Below are 20,594 nucleotides of genomic sequence, written 5' to 3'. Positions count from 1 at the left end.
CAGGCCTCTGGCTCATGCAGAAACTGAAAAAGTCGAGCTCACTGTTACAACTAACCTTCAAGGACCAGGCTGATCCTCGCAAGACTTTTTTGTACAAACTCAGTGAAAAGCCAGGTAGGTGTAGCTACAATCCTGTCCCTACAACAGGAGTATCCACTTGTACCCGAGGACCAAAACAATGGGCATGCTGTTTGCTTTTGGTGTGCCACTAGAAGTACGAAGCTGGGAATGGGACTAGGCTGGGGCTGGTTTAGAGCATTGGCTGGCAAGATACTTGGGGTCAGAGGGTTGGAGATGTCAAATGAAACATGTCCCTGGAGAATGGAGCCTTGAAGATAGTGTGGGCCTGGGTGCACAAGGCTTGCAAGCAATGGATCCTGCAGAACAGAGCTTCCAGATGGATGCTGGCCAGAGATAAGCCTTTGTGTTTTACGTAGTGTGTGCTCTGCTTTACTCCTTCTTATTACAGCCTCATTAGTTATTTTTGCCTTGAAAGCAAATAACTACAGTTGTGTACACAGGTGTTCTCATACCTACAGCATACCATTCAAGGGGATCTTCATCTCATGCATCACTAATTGGTGGTGTTTGGAAGCCAACCAACAACAGTGAGTTTTGAAATTCATACTTTCATCATCCGACATCTGCATTCAAATTCAGGCAATTTTGAGACTGTTTTCTCTTTCAAAGCCCAGATAGCTTTGTCCTCCCTCAAAAGTTTAATACCATGCTTTCACTTTATCTCTTAAAAGGTAGCAGTTCAAACCTGACAATTAATTCTCATTGTGTTGAATCATAACTCAAATCCATTTTAGAATTTCTTACAGGTATTCCATATGTTAATTCAATAGAAGAATATGACATGCTGAACAATTTAACGCAGGCTTAAACAATTATCCGTTTATTCCCACAGCATATAAAATCTAATTCATTTGTCGTGTATCCTAAGTACTATGGGGCTTAGTCAGCAAGAAGCATATTTACACTTTTCAGGTTTTATAATTGTGTAGAGTTAATTCAATAATTTCTCCATAGAATCTATCAGTACTTCCTTCAAGGTATATGTAATGCTGTCAGAGATTTCAGTGCTGGCATGTTTCAGAAATTCAGCAATAGATTAAAGGTCTGGTTGCTTCATACAATGTCCTATTGAAAATGAAGTGTTCTACCAATCATGAACAAATTGCAACTCAATCATACTCCAAAAAAGTAAATATGTACACAATTTGCATTCTCAACTGGTAGAACACCTTAGAATGAGCAATTAATGAATAGTGACAATAAGAAGCGTGGCCCATGGTTTTGCAGGGAACTGTCAGCAAAACTAGTGAAAAATCTGTCAACATTTGGTAGATTTTCACACATATACACAGAAGCATAGAAATCCAGAAGTTGCTGTGAATGGTTTACTATTATTTTGCCAGCAGTGTTGTTAATACAGACCATGGAAATAAGAGGCTTCAGCGATTCCCCACAATTTACAATGGGAATCTTCATCAACATCCTGTGCCAGGTTGGGTATAGTGTAAAGAAAGATTCCCCATTACTTTACATTTAGTAGACCGTTGTGAGAGACCATGGTAAGAATTAGATAATGACTTTTAGAAAAAAGTTTTAAATGTAATACAACAGGAATTCTGCAGATGCTGGAAATTCAAGCAACACACATCAAAGTTGCTGGTGAACGCAATATCTTAAATGTAATATCTTTATTATGTTTGTAACTGTTATAGGTTGCAATTATTTTTGGTTATGATTGTTTTTAAATGTCTAAGATGTTTGTGCTGGATCTTGCGTTCCTACGTCAGTGACAAGGACTGTAATTGAGTGTTAGCCCAGGGTTACTCAGTGTTCAGGTTCCTGTGAAGACTAAAGCTGGCAGTGGCAATTTGTGAACTTCCAACTACCCTGCTGGTTCTTCCTATCCCGCTGGTTACCCCTGTGCCCTCACTGCTGGGTTTCTCAGCGTGAACTCCATAGGAAATTGCTTGACACCAGGTCAAACCCAGCACAGGCACAGTAGCCCCTCTCACTGAGATAATGATTATTTAATTGAATAGCTGCAAATTTTTTAGATTTTCTTTACTGAGAAAAAGATGTGTATACATTTTAGGCAGGTTTCCTTTTATTAATAGAACATACTGCTGACTATGAATGTCATAGTTATTCACAAATATATAATAATTGTTTTACATATGAGAGTTGGTGAACCTGGGATTGGGGTCTCACCATTCTTAAAATTATTCCTTGAGTGCAGTGGAGTGATTACACTGAGAAAGTCACTATGGGATGTCCTCTTGGGTAAATGCTGAGTAAAAAGCTCCCAGTGAAAGACGGCATCGAGAGCTGCACTGCTGTATTTGACCTGCCTGATCCTGGCCTCTGCTGCTGTCTGTTTGGAGGAGGCTCATTCTCTGTGTGTACTCAGGTTTCCCATTATATACCAAAGATGTGCTGGCTGGATAATTGTTATTTTCACATTGCCCTGAGTATAGGAATTTAAAACGTAGTTCAGAAATAGAACTTAATTAAACACACGAAGATTAAGTAAAACAAGTAAAAAGAAATCGGCCATTAATCTTTTCAATCAAGGTACTTACTGAATGGGGGTTTGCTACATATGCTCGGTGAGTAGGCAGCCGTCGATCCCAGAGGATCATGGGCTTGAGCCTCTGGTGGATTGTGTCTTCTCCAGGAAACAAGCCTGGATGGGAAGATTTGAAGAACTGACTGTTGCCCATGCAGTGGGTTCCCCCCTCTCCACGTCACTAATGTAGTCCAAGGGAAGGGCAAGTACTGATACAGTTTGGCACCAGTGTCATTGCAGAGGTTGCCAGAGTGAAGTTGTAAACAACATCAAACTGCCCCGGCTCCGGATTTCTTCCTCGGGGTTCAGTCCCAAAGCCTTTCCCATGGGTGGGTATGGCCACAAGGCAGCGGAAGTTTAAAATCAGGGCTTTCCTTTTCCTACGTGGGCTGCTGACCCCCACCTGCTGGTACCCCTGTTGTAAAGCAAGAGTTATGGATGCAAAATTCTCTGCCCCTGAACTCCACTGGGGAAGCAGGAGATCCCCCAGCTGCCAGGATCTCTCCTGCAACTGACTGTGCAAGCTGAGATGTCCAGAACAAGCTGATTCAAATCTTGCAGCCGGCCAGTAATTTTGCATGAACCAGCCCACTAATGAAAACTAAAAAATTACTGCAGATGCTGAAAATCTCAAATAATAAGAAATAAAAATGCTGGAAACACTCAATAGGTCAGGCAGCATCTGTTGACAGAGAAACAGGTCTGAGACCCTTCATCAAACTTCACCTGAAACATGAATTCTATTCCTTTTGACAGATGCAGCCTGACTTACTGAGTGTTTCCAGCATTTTCTCTTCATATTCTTGTCTAGAAGTGTTGCTTTTACACATTATGGCCTGTTATTGAACTTGAAACTCTAGCCACAAATGCATATTCGAATGATATATTCTGGAGGAAACAAAGGCACATGAGGCTTTCATTGAATATCGCTGGATCAATTATAATAAGAAATTTGTGTTAAAGGAGTTATTTGGAGAGGGAAAGAGAAAACGGCTACTGAACTTCCCTGTGTCCTGAAGTCACCTAGATTTTTGTGCTGGAATGCAGCCTTCTGACTTTTGTCAGAAGGTTTCCAGAACAAAATTACTAATCAAATTGGTAAAGTCAATATACATCTTTAAATTTGAAATAGAGGTTTAAATGGCAGCCATTTATATGCATATGTATGTAAATATTATGTAGGTTCTAATAAAGTAGGAGCATCTGTTTTTAAAAAAAACTGAGACAGATGCACAATATCATGCAGCAATAAATGTTGCACTGACAGTTTTATTAACTGTTATTCACCAAGATGTAATGTAATCTGCATGACAAAACTCATTACTTCTAATAAAAAAAAAGGTCACAACAACTGTCTTGAAATATCTGGCATGTGAAATCAGCTGAAATTCTGTCAGGAGACAGACCAAGAAAGCACCTTCTGACTTTCTGCAGTAGTAAGTGTGGCATAGCATATGCACAAACTGAGCCTGGCTTTGTTGGGGTACCTGGCAATTTAAACTCAATATCTACCAAATAATTTACTGCCCATAGAGTGAATGAACTTCAGAGGTTTTCCTAAAATACAGAAATTCATGATGCTCAACGCAACAGTCAAATCTCCAAAAACATCAGGTACAATAAATTACTTCACACAGCTGAGGTTGTTGTGTCATCAAATCTAGCCAGCATTGATTACATGAACAGTTTCTTCAATCAATAACACATTTTCAAAAGGAGGCACCTGGCCTGTTTTTTTTTAGTAAATTAGACATATGTTTCAGTTGTTGATAGCTGAATTATTAGTTGAACCGTGAGGCTTGGTTCAAAGCTGCAAACCCACTAAGAATAAGGAACCCGGAATTTTCACCAGTCCTTCATTGTGATTTGATGTTTCTGTTTTTTCCCCAGTGGTGTGCACATGCATCGTGTCAATAATGAGAACAGAATAGATTGAATACTGCGCTCAGCAAATTACTTGCCTTTCTTTTTCCTGGGTTATTGTGGCTCATAGTGAAATTAATTTTGAACAGCTTAAACTCAGCTTCCAGTATCTGCAAGCCCACAGCCAGAAGCTATTATTACCCACAGTCTGAGTAGATGGTAGATGGTAGAAGCTGGTAGAAACACAAAATAAAAGTATCTAGCTGACCATGTGAATCACCAAGGTAACAGAAGCTAAGGAATATGTACTAGTAAATGAGAAAAGCATAGATGAGTTAGCATGGACTTGATTTACCAAGGGGTCTCTTCCTTTACTGTATGACTCTGTGATACTGGGCTATTAAATTGACAATCTGGTTTGCAGAGGCCATGACAATTCTGATGTGGAAAGTATAAATGTCACACTGGTGCAATGAGATGTGAATTGTTAGGATTGTAACTGAGGAACAGTACTGGAGCAGGGTGTTGGGAACTGTGGTTTCCATCTTAGTATTTTGAGCATTGTCTATGAATGCCTGTTACTGATCATCAATGCAACCAGTTGCAAATTGATCCAAGTTCTTGCATTGAAGTGACAAGGTCCTGCAAAGTGAGTTTAGGGAATTGCGTGCCAAGTCAAGGGACAGGGCTTCCAGAATTGTGATCGTGCCATGTGCCAATGAAGCCAGAAATAGGAAGATCATACAGTTTCAGTTTAACAGTTGGCTAAGGAGATGATGCATAAGAGAAGTCTTTAGATTTTTGAATTTTTGGACTCTCTTCCAAGGAAGGTGGGACCTCTAGAGAAGGGTTTGCACCTAAACTGGAGGGGAGCTAATACCCTAGCAGGAAGGTTTGCTAATGCTGCATGGGTGGGGGTTAAACTAGATTGCAGGGGATGGGAACTAGAACACTAGAATGCCAGAACAGATAGTAGAGTGGTTGAGGAGAAAGATGTTGCTAAGCCTACATAGAAAGTTTAGAATCAAAAGAATGAGTAGGATCAGTATGGTGCGACTAATATTCAGAGCTGTGTATATTTCAGTGCAAAGAGTATTGTAGGAAAGGCAAATGAGCTTAGGGAATGGATCAGCACATGGAATTATGACATTGTGGCCATTAGTGAGACTTGGCTGTTGGAGGGGAAGGACTAGCAGCTCAGTGTTCTGGGATTCCATTGTTTTAGATGTGATGGAGCAAGGGGAATCAAAGGGGGAGGGGTGGCGTTACAAGTTAAGGAAAATGTCACAGCAATGCTCAGCCAGGACAGACTGGACAGCTCATCTAGTGAGGCTTTAAGAGTAGAATTGAGGAATAAAAAAGCCTTGACCACATTAATGGGATTATATTGTAGACCACCCAACAGTCCGTGGGATATAGCAGAGCAAATTTGTAGAGATATTGCAGACAGTTGCAAGAAATTTAAGCCTGTTATAGTAAGAGATTTTAACTTTCCACGTACTGACTGAGACTCCAATACTGTAAAAGGATTAGATGGGACAGAGTTTGTCAAATGTGTTCAGAACAGTTTCCTTAGTCATACATTGAAGTTGCAACAATAGAGTGTGTGATACTAGATTTCCTATTAGGGAATGAAGCAGGAAAGTTGACAGAGGTTTTTGTAGGAGAACACTTTGAACCTAGATATCATTTTGACGTTTGTTTCAAGGCAATTATGGATAGATTTGATCCTCAGGTTGAGAGGCAAGTTAGGGTGGATAAATCCCCAGGGTCTGACAAGGTGTCCCCTTGGATCCTGTGAGAGGCTAGTGTGCAGAGATTGCTTAAAATATCCTTAGCCATTGGTGCGGTGCCGGAGGATGATAGATAGATAGATACTTTATTGATCGCAAGGAAATTACAGTGTCACAGTAGCATTAAAAGTGCACAGATATAAATATTAGAAGACTAGTAGAAAGAATAAAAAATAAGTTACCATACACAGTCTAACAGGAGGTGGTCATCACTTCCATGACTAAAGGTTGACTCATTATAGAGCCTAATGGCTGAAGGTAAGAATGACCTCATATAGCGTTCTTTGGAGCAGCACAGTTGTCTTAGTCTATTACTAAAAGTATTCCCCTGTTTAGTCAAGGTGGCATACAGAAGGTGAGAAACGTTGTCCAGAATTGTCAGCATTTTCCATAGGGTCCTTTGTGTCCAGTGTGTTCTGTTTAACTTCTATAACAGAGCCAGTCTTTCTATTCAGTCTATTGAGCCTGTTGGCATCACCCTTGTTGATGCTATTGCCCCAGCACACTACTGCATCGAAGATTGTACTGGTGACAACAGACTGGTAGGACATGTGAATGAGAGGCCTGCATACTCTAAATGACCTGTCTGCTCAGGAAAAAGAGGCGACTGAGACGTCCAAAAGCTGTTCCAGCGCATTTAAGACAATGGTGGATCTCGTCATTAAGGCCGACACTGGAGGAGAAATGACTTCCAAGATATAGAAAGTGTGCTGGAACAGCTTTTGGACGTCTCCGAACAAGAGTCTTTCATGATCGTGACATCCGAACAGACTCCAAAATGTTAGTGTACAAAGCAGTGGTAATCCCAACGCACCTGTACGCATCAGAAACCTGGACAACATACCTACGACATCTGAAGGCACTTGAAAAGTTCCATCAACGCTGTCTTCGAAACATCTTAAACATAAGCTGGGAAGATAGAAGAACCAGCGTCAGTGTGCTAAATGAAGCAAAAACAACAAGCATTGAAGCCTTCGTCATCAAGAACCAACTAAGATAGAGCGGTCATGTTCAGATGAAAGAAGAACATCTGCCAAAACTAATCTTCTAATCCCAGCTTAAAGAAGGCAAATGTAAAAGAGGCGGACAACAGAAGAGATTCAAAAGCATCTTAAAAGCCAACATGAAGAAATGTAACATCGACATCAACAATCGGGAAACCAATGCCAAGAACAGGAAACTCTGGTGAGCCATCATCCAAGAAGGAACAGCAACTTCCGAAGCCAACAGATGTGCAGAATTAGAAGAAAAGAGAAGAAAATGGAAAGAGAGGCAGCAACAACGAAAGCCCAATCTGCCATCTGGAACTACCTGTCCTGAATGCAGAAGAACTTTCAAAGTCAAGATTGGACTCATAAGCCACTTGAGAGCCCACAAGTAGATCAACAGAATGAAGACCATCATCCTCGACCTCGAGGGATAGCCACGATGACGACGAGAGGTGACTCTGGCCCTTCTTGTACACAGTCTCTGTGTTAGTCCTCCACTCAAGTCTTTCACCCAGGTGCAGCCCAGGTACTTGTTGGTCCTCACCATATCTACATCCACACTATCAATAATAACAGAAAGCAATGCAGGCTTAAAGTCCATCACCATCTCCTTTGTCTTACTGATGTTGAGCTGCAGATGGTTCAGCTTGCACCATTTGACAAAGTCTTCCTTAAGGGCTCTGTATTCATCCTCTCTTCCTCCCATTATACACACAACTATTGCTGAGTCATCAAAGAAGGATAGCTATTGTTCTTCCATTTTTATGAAAGGTTCTAAGAATAGACGGGAAATTATAGGCTGGTGGCCCTAACATCAGTTTTGGGAAATTTATTGGAAGGTATTCTAAGGGTCAGGATATATAAATTGACATATGCAATGTGAGCCTCTGCACCTGTATTTGTTAATTGTTGTCTTATCTATAGTCATTAAGCTCTTGTGCTTTCTTAATCTTGACAAGTTTACATTGACTGGTATGGGTTTTCAGCATACTGTGCTCATTTAAAGCAGACTCCCATTTAGTGCAGATCGTAGGCTCCTTGCGTGTTCCGAGAAGAATTCATCTCGCAGTGTCGTTCAGTCAAACCATCAATATTCTGTTGGAATAAACTCTTGTTTCAGCCTCTACATGGGGGTCTGTTATTTTTCTGAACCTGAGTTCAGTGTCGCCTGTCAACTCACACGGTGACATTAGTATTTAGATAGACAGGGACTGATTAGGAATAGTCAACGTGGCTTTGTGAGTGTCTAATCAATGTTACAGAGTTTTTCCAGGAAGTTACCAGGAAAGCTGATGAAGGCAAGTCAGTGGATGTTGCCTACATGGACTTTAGCCAGGCCTTTGACAAGGTCTCACATGGGAGGCTGATCAAGAATGTCACTTGGAACTCATGATGAGGTAGATAATTGAATTAGGCATTGGCTTCACAGGAGAAGGCATACAGTGGTAGTTGCCTCTCTGACTGGAGGCCTGTGACCAGTGCAGTGCCACAGGGATCGGTGCTGTGTACTTCGTTGTTTGTCATCCATAGCAACAATCTGGATGATAATGTGGTAAATGGGATCAGCAAATTTGTGGAAGATACCAAGATTGGGGTTGTATTGGACAGCAAAGAAAACTGTCAAGCTTGCTGTGGGTTCTGGATCAGCAGGACCAGTTAAATGGCAGACGAAACTTAATATAGACAAGTGTAAGGTGTTGTATTTTGGGAGGACCAACCAGGGTAGGTTTTACGCAGTGAATGGTGGGGCACAAAGAAGTGCAGTAGAACAGTGATCAGAGAATACAGATTCATAACTACTTGAAAGTGGTGTCACAGGCTATTAGGGCCGTAAAGAAAGCTTTTGGCATATTGGCCTTCATAAATCAATGTATTCAGTACTGCTGAAATTGTTATGTTGAAATTGTATAAGATGTTGGTGAGGCCTAATTTGGAGTTTTGTGAACAGTTTTGGTGACTTACCTGCAGGAAAGATGTAAATGAGATTGAAAGAGTGCAGAGAAAACTTATAAAGATGTTGCTGGGACTTGACCTGAGTAATTGGGAATGTTTGAATAGGTTTGGACTTTATTCCCTACAATATAGAAGACTGAGAGGAGTTTTAATAGAGGTATACAAAATTATGAGAGGTATGGATAGGGTGAATGCAAACACTGAGGTTGGGTGAGGGTCAGAAGATGGTGAGAGTGTGCAACAAGCTGCCAGTGCAAGAGGTGGATTGCAACATGGATGGGAGGGGTAAGTAGGGCTATCGTCTGGGTGCAGGACAATGGGACGAGGCAGATTAGTGGTTCGGCACTGAATGGACAGGCTGAAGGGCCTGTTTCTGTGCTATGGTGTTTGTAACTCTGTGACTCTAAATAGCACAAATAGTGAAATCACAAGAAATGTAACAGAAAAAAAACTGCATTCAGAGAAAAAGATCACTGTCCAAAACAACAGAGATCTTACTACCTAAATGTCATGTTCAATGGAAGGTTACTGCTTCCAACGGATAGGTAAACAACTAGAGGCTCTGACTCAGCAAGTCTTGGCATATAAGGTTGACAAATAGACATTTCTTATATTACACAGTTCATGCTCTGTTTACAATCCTTCAGATGGTTTCTTTTAAAGATATCATGCTTTGTCCTTTAAAAACTAGTTGACATTGTCATATCATTCCAATAGAAACATAAATGTAATTTTTTTTTCCTTTCAAATCTTATTCTCTCCCTGCCTTGAAAGGACTGGTGTGAATGGGAGCGGTATCATGGGCATTAACGATCAAAAGTTATCTTGTCAAATAGCCCATTCTTTAAATCTGAAAGTGCCTTCCTGACGATGCTTGTCTGTTTGTTCAAGGATAAAGATAATGAGAAAACCAATCCCCCATTCTCCCCATTTATTAAACCAGGGACAGTGGTAAGGGAAGGCCTGTCTGATTAGCTACATCGATGCAAGCAGAAACTGAAGCAAGCCATTTGACCTCTTCTGCCTGCTCCACCATTCAGTAAGATCATATCAGATCTTTTACTTCAACATTTACTTGATCACCACGTCCATAAGAACACAAAAAGATAAGTACCAGAAGCAGTAGTGAGCCATCAGGATCTGTTCTGCTGAACATAAATAGTGGCTGATCATTAGCATTAGTGTCATGTTTCCATATTAATTTCTTAATTCCCTAACTAGCCAAAATTCTTCCAAGCTCTATCTTGGATAAGCATCTCATTTTCCACGACCTTTGATAAAACAGATTCTAAGATTCGCTGTTGTCTGTGTGGATTTTTTTAAATAAATCATCTCTATCCTGAATGTCTGCTTGCCTGAGTCTGCAAATTCTGGGCAATATCATTCCCACATCTGCCTTAATAAGCCTCATAAGAATTTTATACATTTAAAAATGTCAGGCAAGGTCAGTAAAGTGGCTGACAAGGCATATTGGAAACTTTTTAATCAGCATTGAATATAAAAGAAGGAAGATTATACTAGAATTATATGCAACAACCATAGGTTGTGTATTAGACACATTTCCAGTCATCAAACTTATCTCGTTATTTTCAAAAACAAAAATCAGATAGATACATGAAAGTACTCAGTGACTGGTTCATATGTGTGACCTTTGTCAGTGGTGGGTAGGGGCTGTAGGTTGTAGAGGTAGCAGGAGGAGGAAAATCAAGGTTGGCTTCTGATTATTTGCTTTCAGGAACATCCCCTCAGTCAACCTAAGAGTGACTTTAAGTCCCGGATTCAACTATCTAGTTCTATTCAGCAACAGATAGCTCCATGAGAGCCAGGGAAGGAAGCGGAGAAGATAGAATATTTCAATAACCATGTTTCCTTTCTGGTTGCATTTCATTGTTCTGATACAGGGCTGCAGTACTTCAAGAATGTTATGCTGGTGGCATCGCCTCAAGACCGATATGTTCCTTTTCACTCTGCCCGGATTGAAATGTGTAAAACTGCTCTGAAAGATAGGCAGATCGGTAAGTATTGTTTGTGAATAATTTTCTTGTGTTTTTGGTCTGCAAGCCTCATAAGCTTTTACTGCTACTTTTTAAATTGATGCAAAAATTAGGGGAGCACAAGTGCTTGGGTAACAGGGTTTAAAATACCTATTACAGGAATATTGAGAGAGCAAAGGACAGGGAAGGGACATCATGATAATATGTTTGAGTTCACTTGCATCCCAATTTGGTGTCAATCCTATTATAATAGTCCAGCAACTGTTCCTCTTATTTCACTTGGGCTGCTCAATCCCTCATTGTAAATCATTGCTTGAACATCACAGCAGCAGAGCTCACTACCATTGTCAATTTTCCTTCCCCTTGGTGTCTAAGACATTTTAAACAACGTTGGATACCTGGCATCCAGGCTTAGTTTATCCTCTACTTTGGTTCAGCGTTACAGTTTATTATATTGTGCATTTTGCCCATCATCTGTAGTTTCCCAGAAAGTAAAACATGATTACTTTGCTGGAAATTCAGCAGGCCAGGCAGCATCAACGGAGAAGAGTAAACAGTCGACGTTTCAGGCTGAGACACTTCTTCAGGACATGATTACCATTACCGAATGGTGGGGAGTGATGGAAATAGAGGAGGAAAAGCCCGCCCACAATTGATTCCTGTGATTATAGATAACAACCAAGGCAAATATGTTATAACAGCTACGGTTATAACTCTTGTCTTTTACTAGTCATTCACTAACTTGATACAGGATCCTGGAATCTCGTCATATTCTTGCTGAAAACAAAGATGAGGGTAATTTTATTTTAATTTGTTGCCCCATTTAAGCTCCATGGTAGTGGTTAGTGATTTCACTTTATCCCAAACAGAATGACTGATAGCAAGAACCTGTAATTCACAAGGGGGCATTCAAAATTAATCTGTGGACAGTGAATGCAAATCCAATTACTTTTTCCTTATGAAAACCCTCTTACTTTTCTGAGCGCCAAGGTAGCATAGCACAATGACCTTACAGCTCGTGGTGTCAGAGTTCAGAGTTCAATTCAGTAGAAAGTTTGTACATCCTTCCCATGAGTGCATGGGTTTCCTCTGGGTGCCGTGGTTTCCTCTCACATTCCAAAGATGTGCTGGTTAGTAGGTTAAATTGTCCTGTGGGATAGACCAATGTTAAAAAGGTAGGTTGTTGGGCCAGAGTGGCCTGTTCCTCACTATCTCTCAATAAAAATAAAATTAAAATACAATGTGGAGTGATGACATGGTAAGTGCAGCATGCACAGAAGTTTGAACCTGAGGTTGCAATAAGGTTTTGATTTCATATCATGCCTGTATCTGTTTGGACAATTGATTACGACAATTAGTCAACTGCTACAATTACCAAGAAAGGATATGGTGCACTTTCATGACCATTTCTCAGTCTGCAATTCCTCTGTTATTAAAATCTGATACTTTGCAAATCCAGAGTTTGTAAATTAAAATACATTAAGCTGATTTGATAAATCCAAAAAAATTCTGCAGATGCTGCAAATCCTGAGCAACACACTGATTTGATAGCTTTATCCTCTAGAGACTGTATAAGAACAATTGATATTGATGAGTGGAGTTATTTTTTTATGTTTTTGTTTGATAACTCAGGTTGCGTTTATACTGAGATGATTAACAACCTTCTTCGGCCAGTGACAGAGACCAGCGACTGCACCCTGATCCGCTACGACATTTTCCACGCATTGCCAAACACTGCCAATGCACTCATTGGCCGGGCAGCTCACATTGCCGTTCTTGACTCTGAACTGTTCCTGGAAAAGTTCCTTCTAGTGGCAGGGCTAAACTATTTCAAATAGCACTACTGCTTGACTCACGGTACCCGAGCGTCCTCGTGACAACATTTACAGGTGCTTTCTTGTGGGAAAGCATGGACTGAGTCGGTATTGATTCGTTTCTGCATCATCCATGTATTAACCCATGCGATCAAAATGATTGTGTTGTAAATAGTACCAAAAGAAATTTACACTTCAGATTAAATTTATCTAAAACTGCTTTCCTGCCTTAAATTCACAGAAATTATCACTAGGCTTTCTACGAAAAATGACTTGAGTACGCAATTTTAATTTATGTTCATATTTATTTTTGAAGCGTCACATCTATCACCATGTGGAAACAAACATTTGTTAATTGCTTCCCCTTGGAATAAAATGGTTTCTTAGACTATACATGTTATAAGATGAGTTCTAATCACCTGCATTGTGCTTGTGTCAGTTTACGCACAGATTTCTCTGTAGAAGCCTTTCCTGTCACAGCTGCACATTTTAAAGAGAGCTATTTCATGCAGAGTCAGGAGACAGAGGGAATGATGTGTGAATATATTCACAATTCTAAATGCTTATTAATAGGATTTGGATGTCACCAAGTAGTGAGAAAAGACTAGCCAACATCACACCACTAATTAATTAACATTATCTGTAGCCAGCCATAACTAAGAATATGTGGCCAATCTTTGCCACACTTTGTGACTTGAAATTGGGGAGAAAAACTGTTCATGAGCTCAGCATGTCAGAAATACCAGCCATGAAGAATGGAATCTTAACCTAATGATGGACACTATACTATGTTTTAGCATGAATCACTCTTGGAATAGGTAAAGCTTTTGTTTTGAAGGCTGCATGAAGCAGAACTCTGTACTTTTTACTCTTTATTTATGGACCCATGCTCGTCACAGATCACTGAGTAAAATTGACATTTAACTGACATGATTACCCATCCGCTCCTGCCCCTTTCATCCCCTAACCTCCCAAAGGATAAGGAATTTTTTGGGATAAGGAATTTACTGGGATTCTCAGCTTTGAAACCCGCTAATAATAGAGGCTTCAGCAAAGTCATATCATCCATCGCCCAATGGGCGAATCGTGTAGGTGGAAATGGAAGGGAATAAGGGTTGGAGATAATAGGCAATTAAAGGAAAAGGGGAGGGTACCTAATCACAATCTGACAAATCTGACAAATGTTTAAATCTTCCTTGTACAAAAACAATCAAAGTAAATTTACAACATTTGAGTTCCTTTCTTCAACTATAAATTGTCTAAATACACAAGTTGTTGAAGAATTCTGAATTAACTATTGCATTCCTGAATTCTTCACAGCTGTCTCGCACCATTAAAGTGAATGGGGAAGCACTTCCTGTGTCATTTCTATCCTGGTGTCGATATTAATTCAACTTTTCCAGTATACATCAAGTTTACACTCCAAAAGAGTAGAACAAGAAAGGCCTGCCATTCAAGGCCATCATGTGTCCATGCAGAAAAAAAATAACAAATGAATGACCACATCTCGTGATCACATGCATTCATGTGGGAATTCCTAGGTTGTTGCATAAGTTACTCTGGGGAATGTGTATAGTCTTCTGCATGTAAATGCAGATAGTTCCCTGTAAAATCTGGATTGCTACATTGCTAACTCTGTTGTTATAAAAGCAGAAGGTCAGAAACAGGCTCATGTGTCCAAAATACCCAGTTTATCTATGATGCAAAGTCAAGATCTAACCGCTAAAAACAAAGTAGGTTAACTTACAAGACTGTAGTTTCAGAAATATTGATAATTTTTAAACTGTAAAAAAAAAGAATCTTTAAGTGGAAACAAACTGACTTTGTTAATTCATATTCAGAGAAGTGTTTAAAAAAGAAACTAGGTCACAGTAAGAGCAGGGACATTGGCAAAGATGTTGAGAAGATTAAAGAGCATTATGTAGAAGGTATGGAGAAGCAAGGAGGAGAAGGATATCACAGGCACTGAGTATGTGGGGAAGTGTGATTTATCAAGATATATTAAAAGTTTTGGCTTGTGGCTTAATCCTCGGTCCATGCTGCAATTTAACTTTCTTGCATTAACCTGCTAAATCTAGCAATCCTCACTTCCTTTCAGCCACTGGGTTTCCAAGCCTCAGGAAATTTAAGCATTTAATATTAAAGTGTGTGCACAATCCTGTTAAAATAAATGAATTAAGCCCCTTCCACCTCTCCATCTACCAACCTCTCGGGATTCATTAATTGCTCACCTGTTTCTATGCATGGGTTGAGGGAGACAATTTTGTTTGTTTTTCTGCATTTATCTAAATTCCTTTCCAAAAGAAAGGTAGTTGCTTTTGGGGTAGAGAGTATAAAATTCATCACCTGATTACACACTTCTGAAGATCAACTGGCTGTTTATCTACTCATTACTGAACATGAGACATGTTGTGCAAATTCAGTTGCAGGTTGGATTTACAAATTAAGTTGCTGAACAACTCAGAATCTTGTTATCAGAAATGTAACAAGTATGCTACTGTCTTATGTAACATTTCCAGCCCTCTGTTGTTCCTAGCATGAAGATCTTTGAAGGGCAAAGATCGAAGATTTACTCTGAATCTAAAGTATTATTGGAGAATTGATTTTAATGCTCAGTTTTGGTTGAATTATGTTGTGTTTGCGATCTCTTTTAGTAAATTGTCAAAGTGCCATATCCGAAATCAGTGTTATTTGTTATTAAATATATCCATATCATGATAGTGTACTGCCTATATGAACTGTTTATCTTTCCATAATAATTAATATTTAAATTAATATATAATAGTATGGTAATATTAATCCTACAGTATTTGAGATTGTACATGTAAGAACCAGTTTACTGAATGTAAAATCCAGTTTATAACTTGCACATTCAAATGTGTTTTTTTTTTACTGAAATGCCAGGGTAGCAAATGATGTGGACATAATATATACACAAAAAGAGTACATTATCTGGATGGTAGTTACTTTGGACCCACCATATTTGTGTATTATAAGTCTGTGATTAACTGAAGCTTGCAATTAACATTGAAATATATCATCCAACTGGGTATTAATTGTCAGTAAAATACACAAAGTATTTTCCTACTCACAAAGCAGGTCTGGTGCTGTTACATTTTGCCTTTTGTCCAGCTCCCATTCTTTTCCAGCATAAAATTTCAATTCTGCTTCGTCAGAATCAGGTTTATTATCACTGACATGTGTCATGAAATTTGTTGTCGTGCGGCAACAGTGCAATAGATAAAACATGGCTGTAAGTTACAATGATATATATAAAAAATAAATACACAGTGCAAAAAGAGAGTAACATAATGAGTTGGTGCTCATGGGCCATTCCGAAATCTGATGGTCGCGGGGAAGATGTTGTTCCTAAAAAGTTCATTTTCAAGATCAGGAAGAAATACTGGAAATCTGAAGTGTAAGCTACTGAATGAGTTGATCAGCATCTGAAGGGGAATTAACACAAAGGTTAACTTTTATCTTTACGTATTCAAGATTAATCTGCCAGACTGCATAGACCACACATTATAGTATGTCTGAATTCAGTTTAATAAATACAGGTAATGGTGTATTATAAAATTCATTCTACCAGAACTATGACTTTAGAAAGTTTACCGAAGTATTTCTGGTAGCTTCCTTGCAAAATTTCCTTCATATTCTAACCAATCTATTGAAGGTCTGATCAACAGGCTGCTTTGTCTTTGGCACAAATTTAATGTAATTATCTTTCTATTACTTTAGTTTTTGAATTTCTACTTCTTTGAGATGATATATTGCCATTAACCATTCTTTCTAAGGGAGCTTCCCATTAGATGGTATTCCTACATACTGTTCTTCCTGGCTAAAACATGATGTTAAGCTTCATTCTCTATTCCCAATACAGCTATTATCGTAGTGTGCACTATTATTTAAAATGATACTCCGAATACAAGAACCCATTTCCCGAGGTAGAAATGCCCCCAGTTAGTGGATTCTTTAACCTAGATGTTGTGAACTCATTCATGCACAAGGAGAATTTTTCAACAATTTTATGTGGATGGCAGAAAATCTTTAGTGTGTCAAAAAGCAAATCACTTGCCACAGACACTGATTTTCTTTTGCATTTTCATTATTTCTGCAGCTAGTCCAGTAATGTTCCACCCACCAATCCTTCATCTTCAGGTCGTTGATGGTTCAGGACCTGATTATTGTAATGCAATCGAATGTCAAGGACAGCCTTAGAGATGCCCATTGCTGAGTGTGTGTGGTTATTTCAATTTCAAACCATTATGAGGAGTAGTGGCTGCATTTAACGTTCTTTTCTGCCTGTCAATTTGTATTGATTTTTTTTTGTGTGTGGGTGTCGCGGTTAAAGACACAATCAACCGGGCTATTTACTAAATCCAACGGCAAGAAGGAGCTCAGTGAGCTGCCTCACGTTTGACATGGCAAGGTCATTGAAGCATTGTTGCCTGATGGGCTACATATTTTGTTGTCCCAAATTGGTTGTGAGCATTGCTGGATTCACTGAAACTGCAGCGTCAACCTCTCTGTAAGGTCTCAGAATTTCTGACTTCTTACATGGACTGGTTACCCTCCTGTCAGAATGGTGTTAAGTTGTGCAGCAGACCCATTACTTGAGGGTTTAAGAATATATCTGGGATTATACTCATAAATAGAGCATAAAGGGATCTGCAGCTTCCCCTGTTTTATACAATGTCAATATCAACAAAGCAATATTCATTAACTATAGTGAAGGCTAGCAAGATTTATCTGCATATTCAATAAAATGAAAAAAGTCATAAAGAGGCTTTTAATGCATTCTTATTTAACACTTTAAACCAATTAATGTTAGCATTTATTGCTTTATAATGATGTTTTTAACATTTCATTGGAGCAATTACAAATTATCTCATGCCTCTTTGGGCCTTTGTCACACTTTGACATTTTGCCACATGTTGAAATTACATCTTGAAATTTCATTAGCCTTGTCACTAAGCAGACAGGATGTGCACTTTACAAAAACCAGCAATCCTGGTTCAAATTTGAGTAAATTGAATGAGACATGAACTCTCAACCCATTTCAAATTTGGAAACAATAAGTGAGCTTTTCACAATTTCACATATGATCTACAATAACCCAAATACGTTGTGCTGGGTCACAGGTGAATCTGTGATTAAATTATTACCAGAGACATTCATCTATTAGATAGCAGCTTTTCATTTTAATCTTCCTAATCAAAGGCTTCACATTACATGGACCAACAGACTGGATTTTGTTATTCTTTTCATTTATATCTTGTTATCTCCTACAGATCCCATTACATAGCCGATGACAAATGGTAGCCCGCTCTTTCTTATCCAGTGTTTCCCTCTTCTGCCTACTGCAGCATATGTGTTTCTTCTCTAAATTGTCCATTGTATCTTCTAATCCCATAATTCACCATTTTGTACAATTTTCCCTATGTTCAAGTTATGAAATCAGCCATATCAAAAATTGCAACAGCTCAAAATTGTCAAACTTTATATACTTAAATTTCACTTTCACTTGTAACTTCCAAGTTGCAAAAGGAAGCTTCTTATTATCTTCATCTTTCCTCACCCTATTCTCTTTAAACTTGCCTGGTGCCCATTTTGCCTGTATTCTTAATCATCACATAAATGAGTCTTATTGTCAGTCTAAAAGTTAATTATGCCTGGACTTTCCCTTTCAACTAAAGAGGCTAAGCATTTTTTCAAACTACATAAAAGTATTTGAGCACACCACAGGTCAGGAATGAAACTCTCACTCAGCAGGAAATTCTTCATAATGGAGAGCAGGTCAATGAGAACATGAAATTGTAATATTCTGAGCAAGACAGTTTACAAAAAGAAATTAATGATTAATATATTTGTTTTCAAGTCCAGATGCTATTTAACCTTTCCTCTTAATTCTGGGTTTAAATTCAGATTTCCAATATTCGCACCTCTTTTTTTGATTCAGGATTTACAGATATTGACTTGGCTCTGTAACATGTCAAAAGTGCTATCACTAGCAAAGCCATCTATACTTCCCAGAATCCTACCCTTAATATTAAAGGTGCATTGTGTGCAGAGAACCATATTAGCAATCTACAAGCAACTAGCATTTTGAAATTCTGCCAAAACCATATCCAATCATCTTAATGGTAATTGATCATTTTGGAGCAAGCACCACAACTGATTGATTTAACAGATTGGATAAAAAGCAAGGTGGGGTGTTCAGTCTTTGAGAATTTCCTTGGAGTTGCGGGCAGAATAGGTGTATGTAATTCATATCATTCAAGTGAAGTAATGCGGGAGTAGCACCAAGGAATTTCCAGTCCTTTATTCATGTAAATGGAAGCATTGGTTTATTGTATACACTGATGTCAATGCAAGATGGAAATCTATTTATTTTGAGTAAAACTGTACAGAATGGATAATCATCAATACCAATATGATTCTACTATTTTTCTACATTTGCTTTTGCATCATTCGTGGTGGCTTGTGTTCTGTGTACAAATTGAATAAAGTTCTTGGCTTACTTTATTTGCAGTTTGTGTTGTCTTTCAATACATCAGAGTAAGCTAAACTTGGCAATAGTTATCTATCATTTATGTTTCCACTGGCAAGTGAAATCATTAAACAAGAAGAATTGATGAATTCTGATGAAAGATCATTTATCCAAGGCATTAATTATCCATCTTTAGCTCTCCATGGATACAATCTGACCTGCAGAGTATTTCTTGTTTTGAATTCATTAGCAGCTCTTTTTCCAGCTTCTCTTATGCAGATAATTGATACCATTCCAGTTATCTTTAATCAGTCTCCCTGATGGGAGATACCTTCAAAAGAATTTTGTTGATAGACTTTAGCAGATTTTTTTTATTAAATCTGTTCATACATGAGGAGAATCAATATTACAAATGCTCATCTATAACTAAATAATGCCTTAAATAGCTGAACCTTCTCCCACCTTCCTTCAGGTTCCAATTCAGTTTTCTGCTTTGCGAGATGATGTAGGTGGAAAGGTTGATTTTTCATACAGAAATAACTTTTTATAACTTGTTTGTCTGTGTCCCTAACTAGAAATTACTTATAAAACAGGTGTGTATCTCTTCTCTTGTAATTTCCATAGAAAATTATTATATAGTAAATATCCTTTAACTTGAAATATAAAATATTGCAACCAATATTCACATTTCCATACAACCTAGGAAACCATACCGTCTGTCAGGTCTAAGCCAGTTCTCAGTGCAATTCTATCAAACTTATTGTCCCATTTATTTCCCTGTTACTTCTACTCTTTTAACACAAAGACCTTTATTTTTCTATTAGTCACCTACATGAGGAGCAATTTACAGAAAAATATTAACTTAACAATCAGCACATTTCTGGAATTGGGAAGAAACTCTGAAACTTGGAGAACATGTGAACTCTATACAGACATCACTGGAAGTCAGAATTGAAGACTGTGAGACATGATAAGCGAATGTCAGGACTTGAGATACGCAGACTTGGAACTCAATTTTGTGGTAGATGTAGGCTAATCAATGCATCACAAAATGCAAATACCAGAAAAAGATTTGCTGGACTAAATTCCAGTGTCATAAGCTATTGAC

The 20,594-nt window shown here is 38.7% G+C and overlaps 1 protein-coding gene across 2 annotated transcripts in view; it reads left to right on the top strand.

Moving 5' to 3' along the window:
* Positions 1-19,506, top strand: part of fam135b (family with sequence similarity 135 member B) — a 386,005-nt gene extending 366,499 nt beyond the window's left edge. For both annotated transcript variants that reach the window (XM_063058308.1, XM_063058318.1), the window contains 3 exons: positions 4-114; positions 11,087-11,200; positions 12,812-19,506. In XM_063058308.1, the coding sequence (XP_062914378.1) occupies positions 4-114; positions 11,087-11,200; positions 12,812-13,017 (431 nt within the window). In that variant the 3' untranslated portion in view covers positions 13,018-19,506. The remainder of the gene's footprint in view (positions 1-3; positions 115-11,086; positions 11,201-12,811) is intronic.
* The last annotated feature ends 1,088 nt before the right edge of the window (positions 19,507-20,594 follow it).

Source organism: Mobula hypostoma, chromosome 1 (assembly GCF_963921235.1).
Source record: "Mobula hypostoma chromosome 1, sMobHyp1.1, whole genome shotgun sequence".
NCBI lineage: Eukaryota > Metazoa > Chordata > Chondrichthyes > Myliobatiformes > Myliobatidae > Mobula > Mobula hypostoma.
This window is presented reverse-complemented; position numbering and strand designations above follow the sequence as displayed.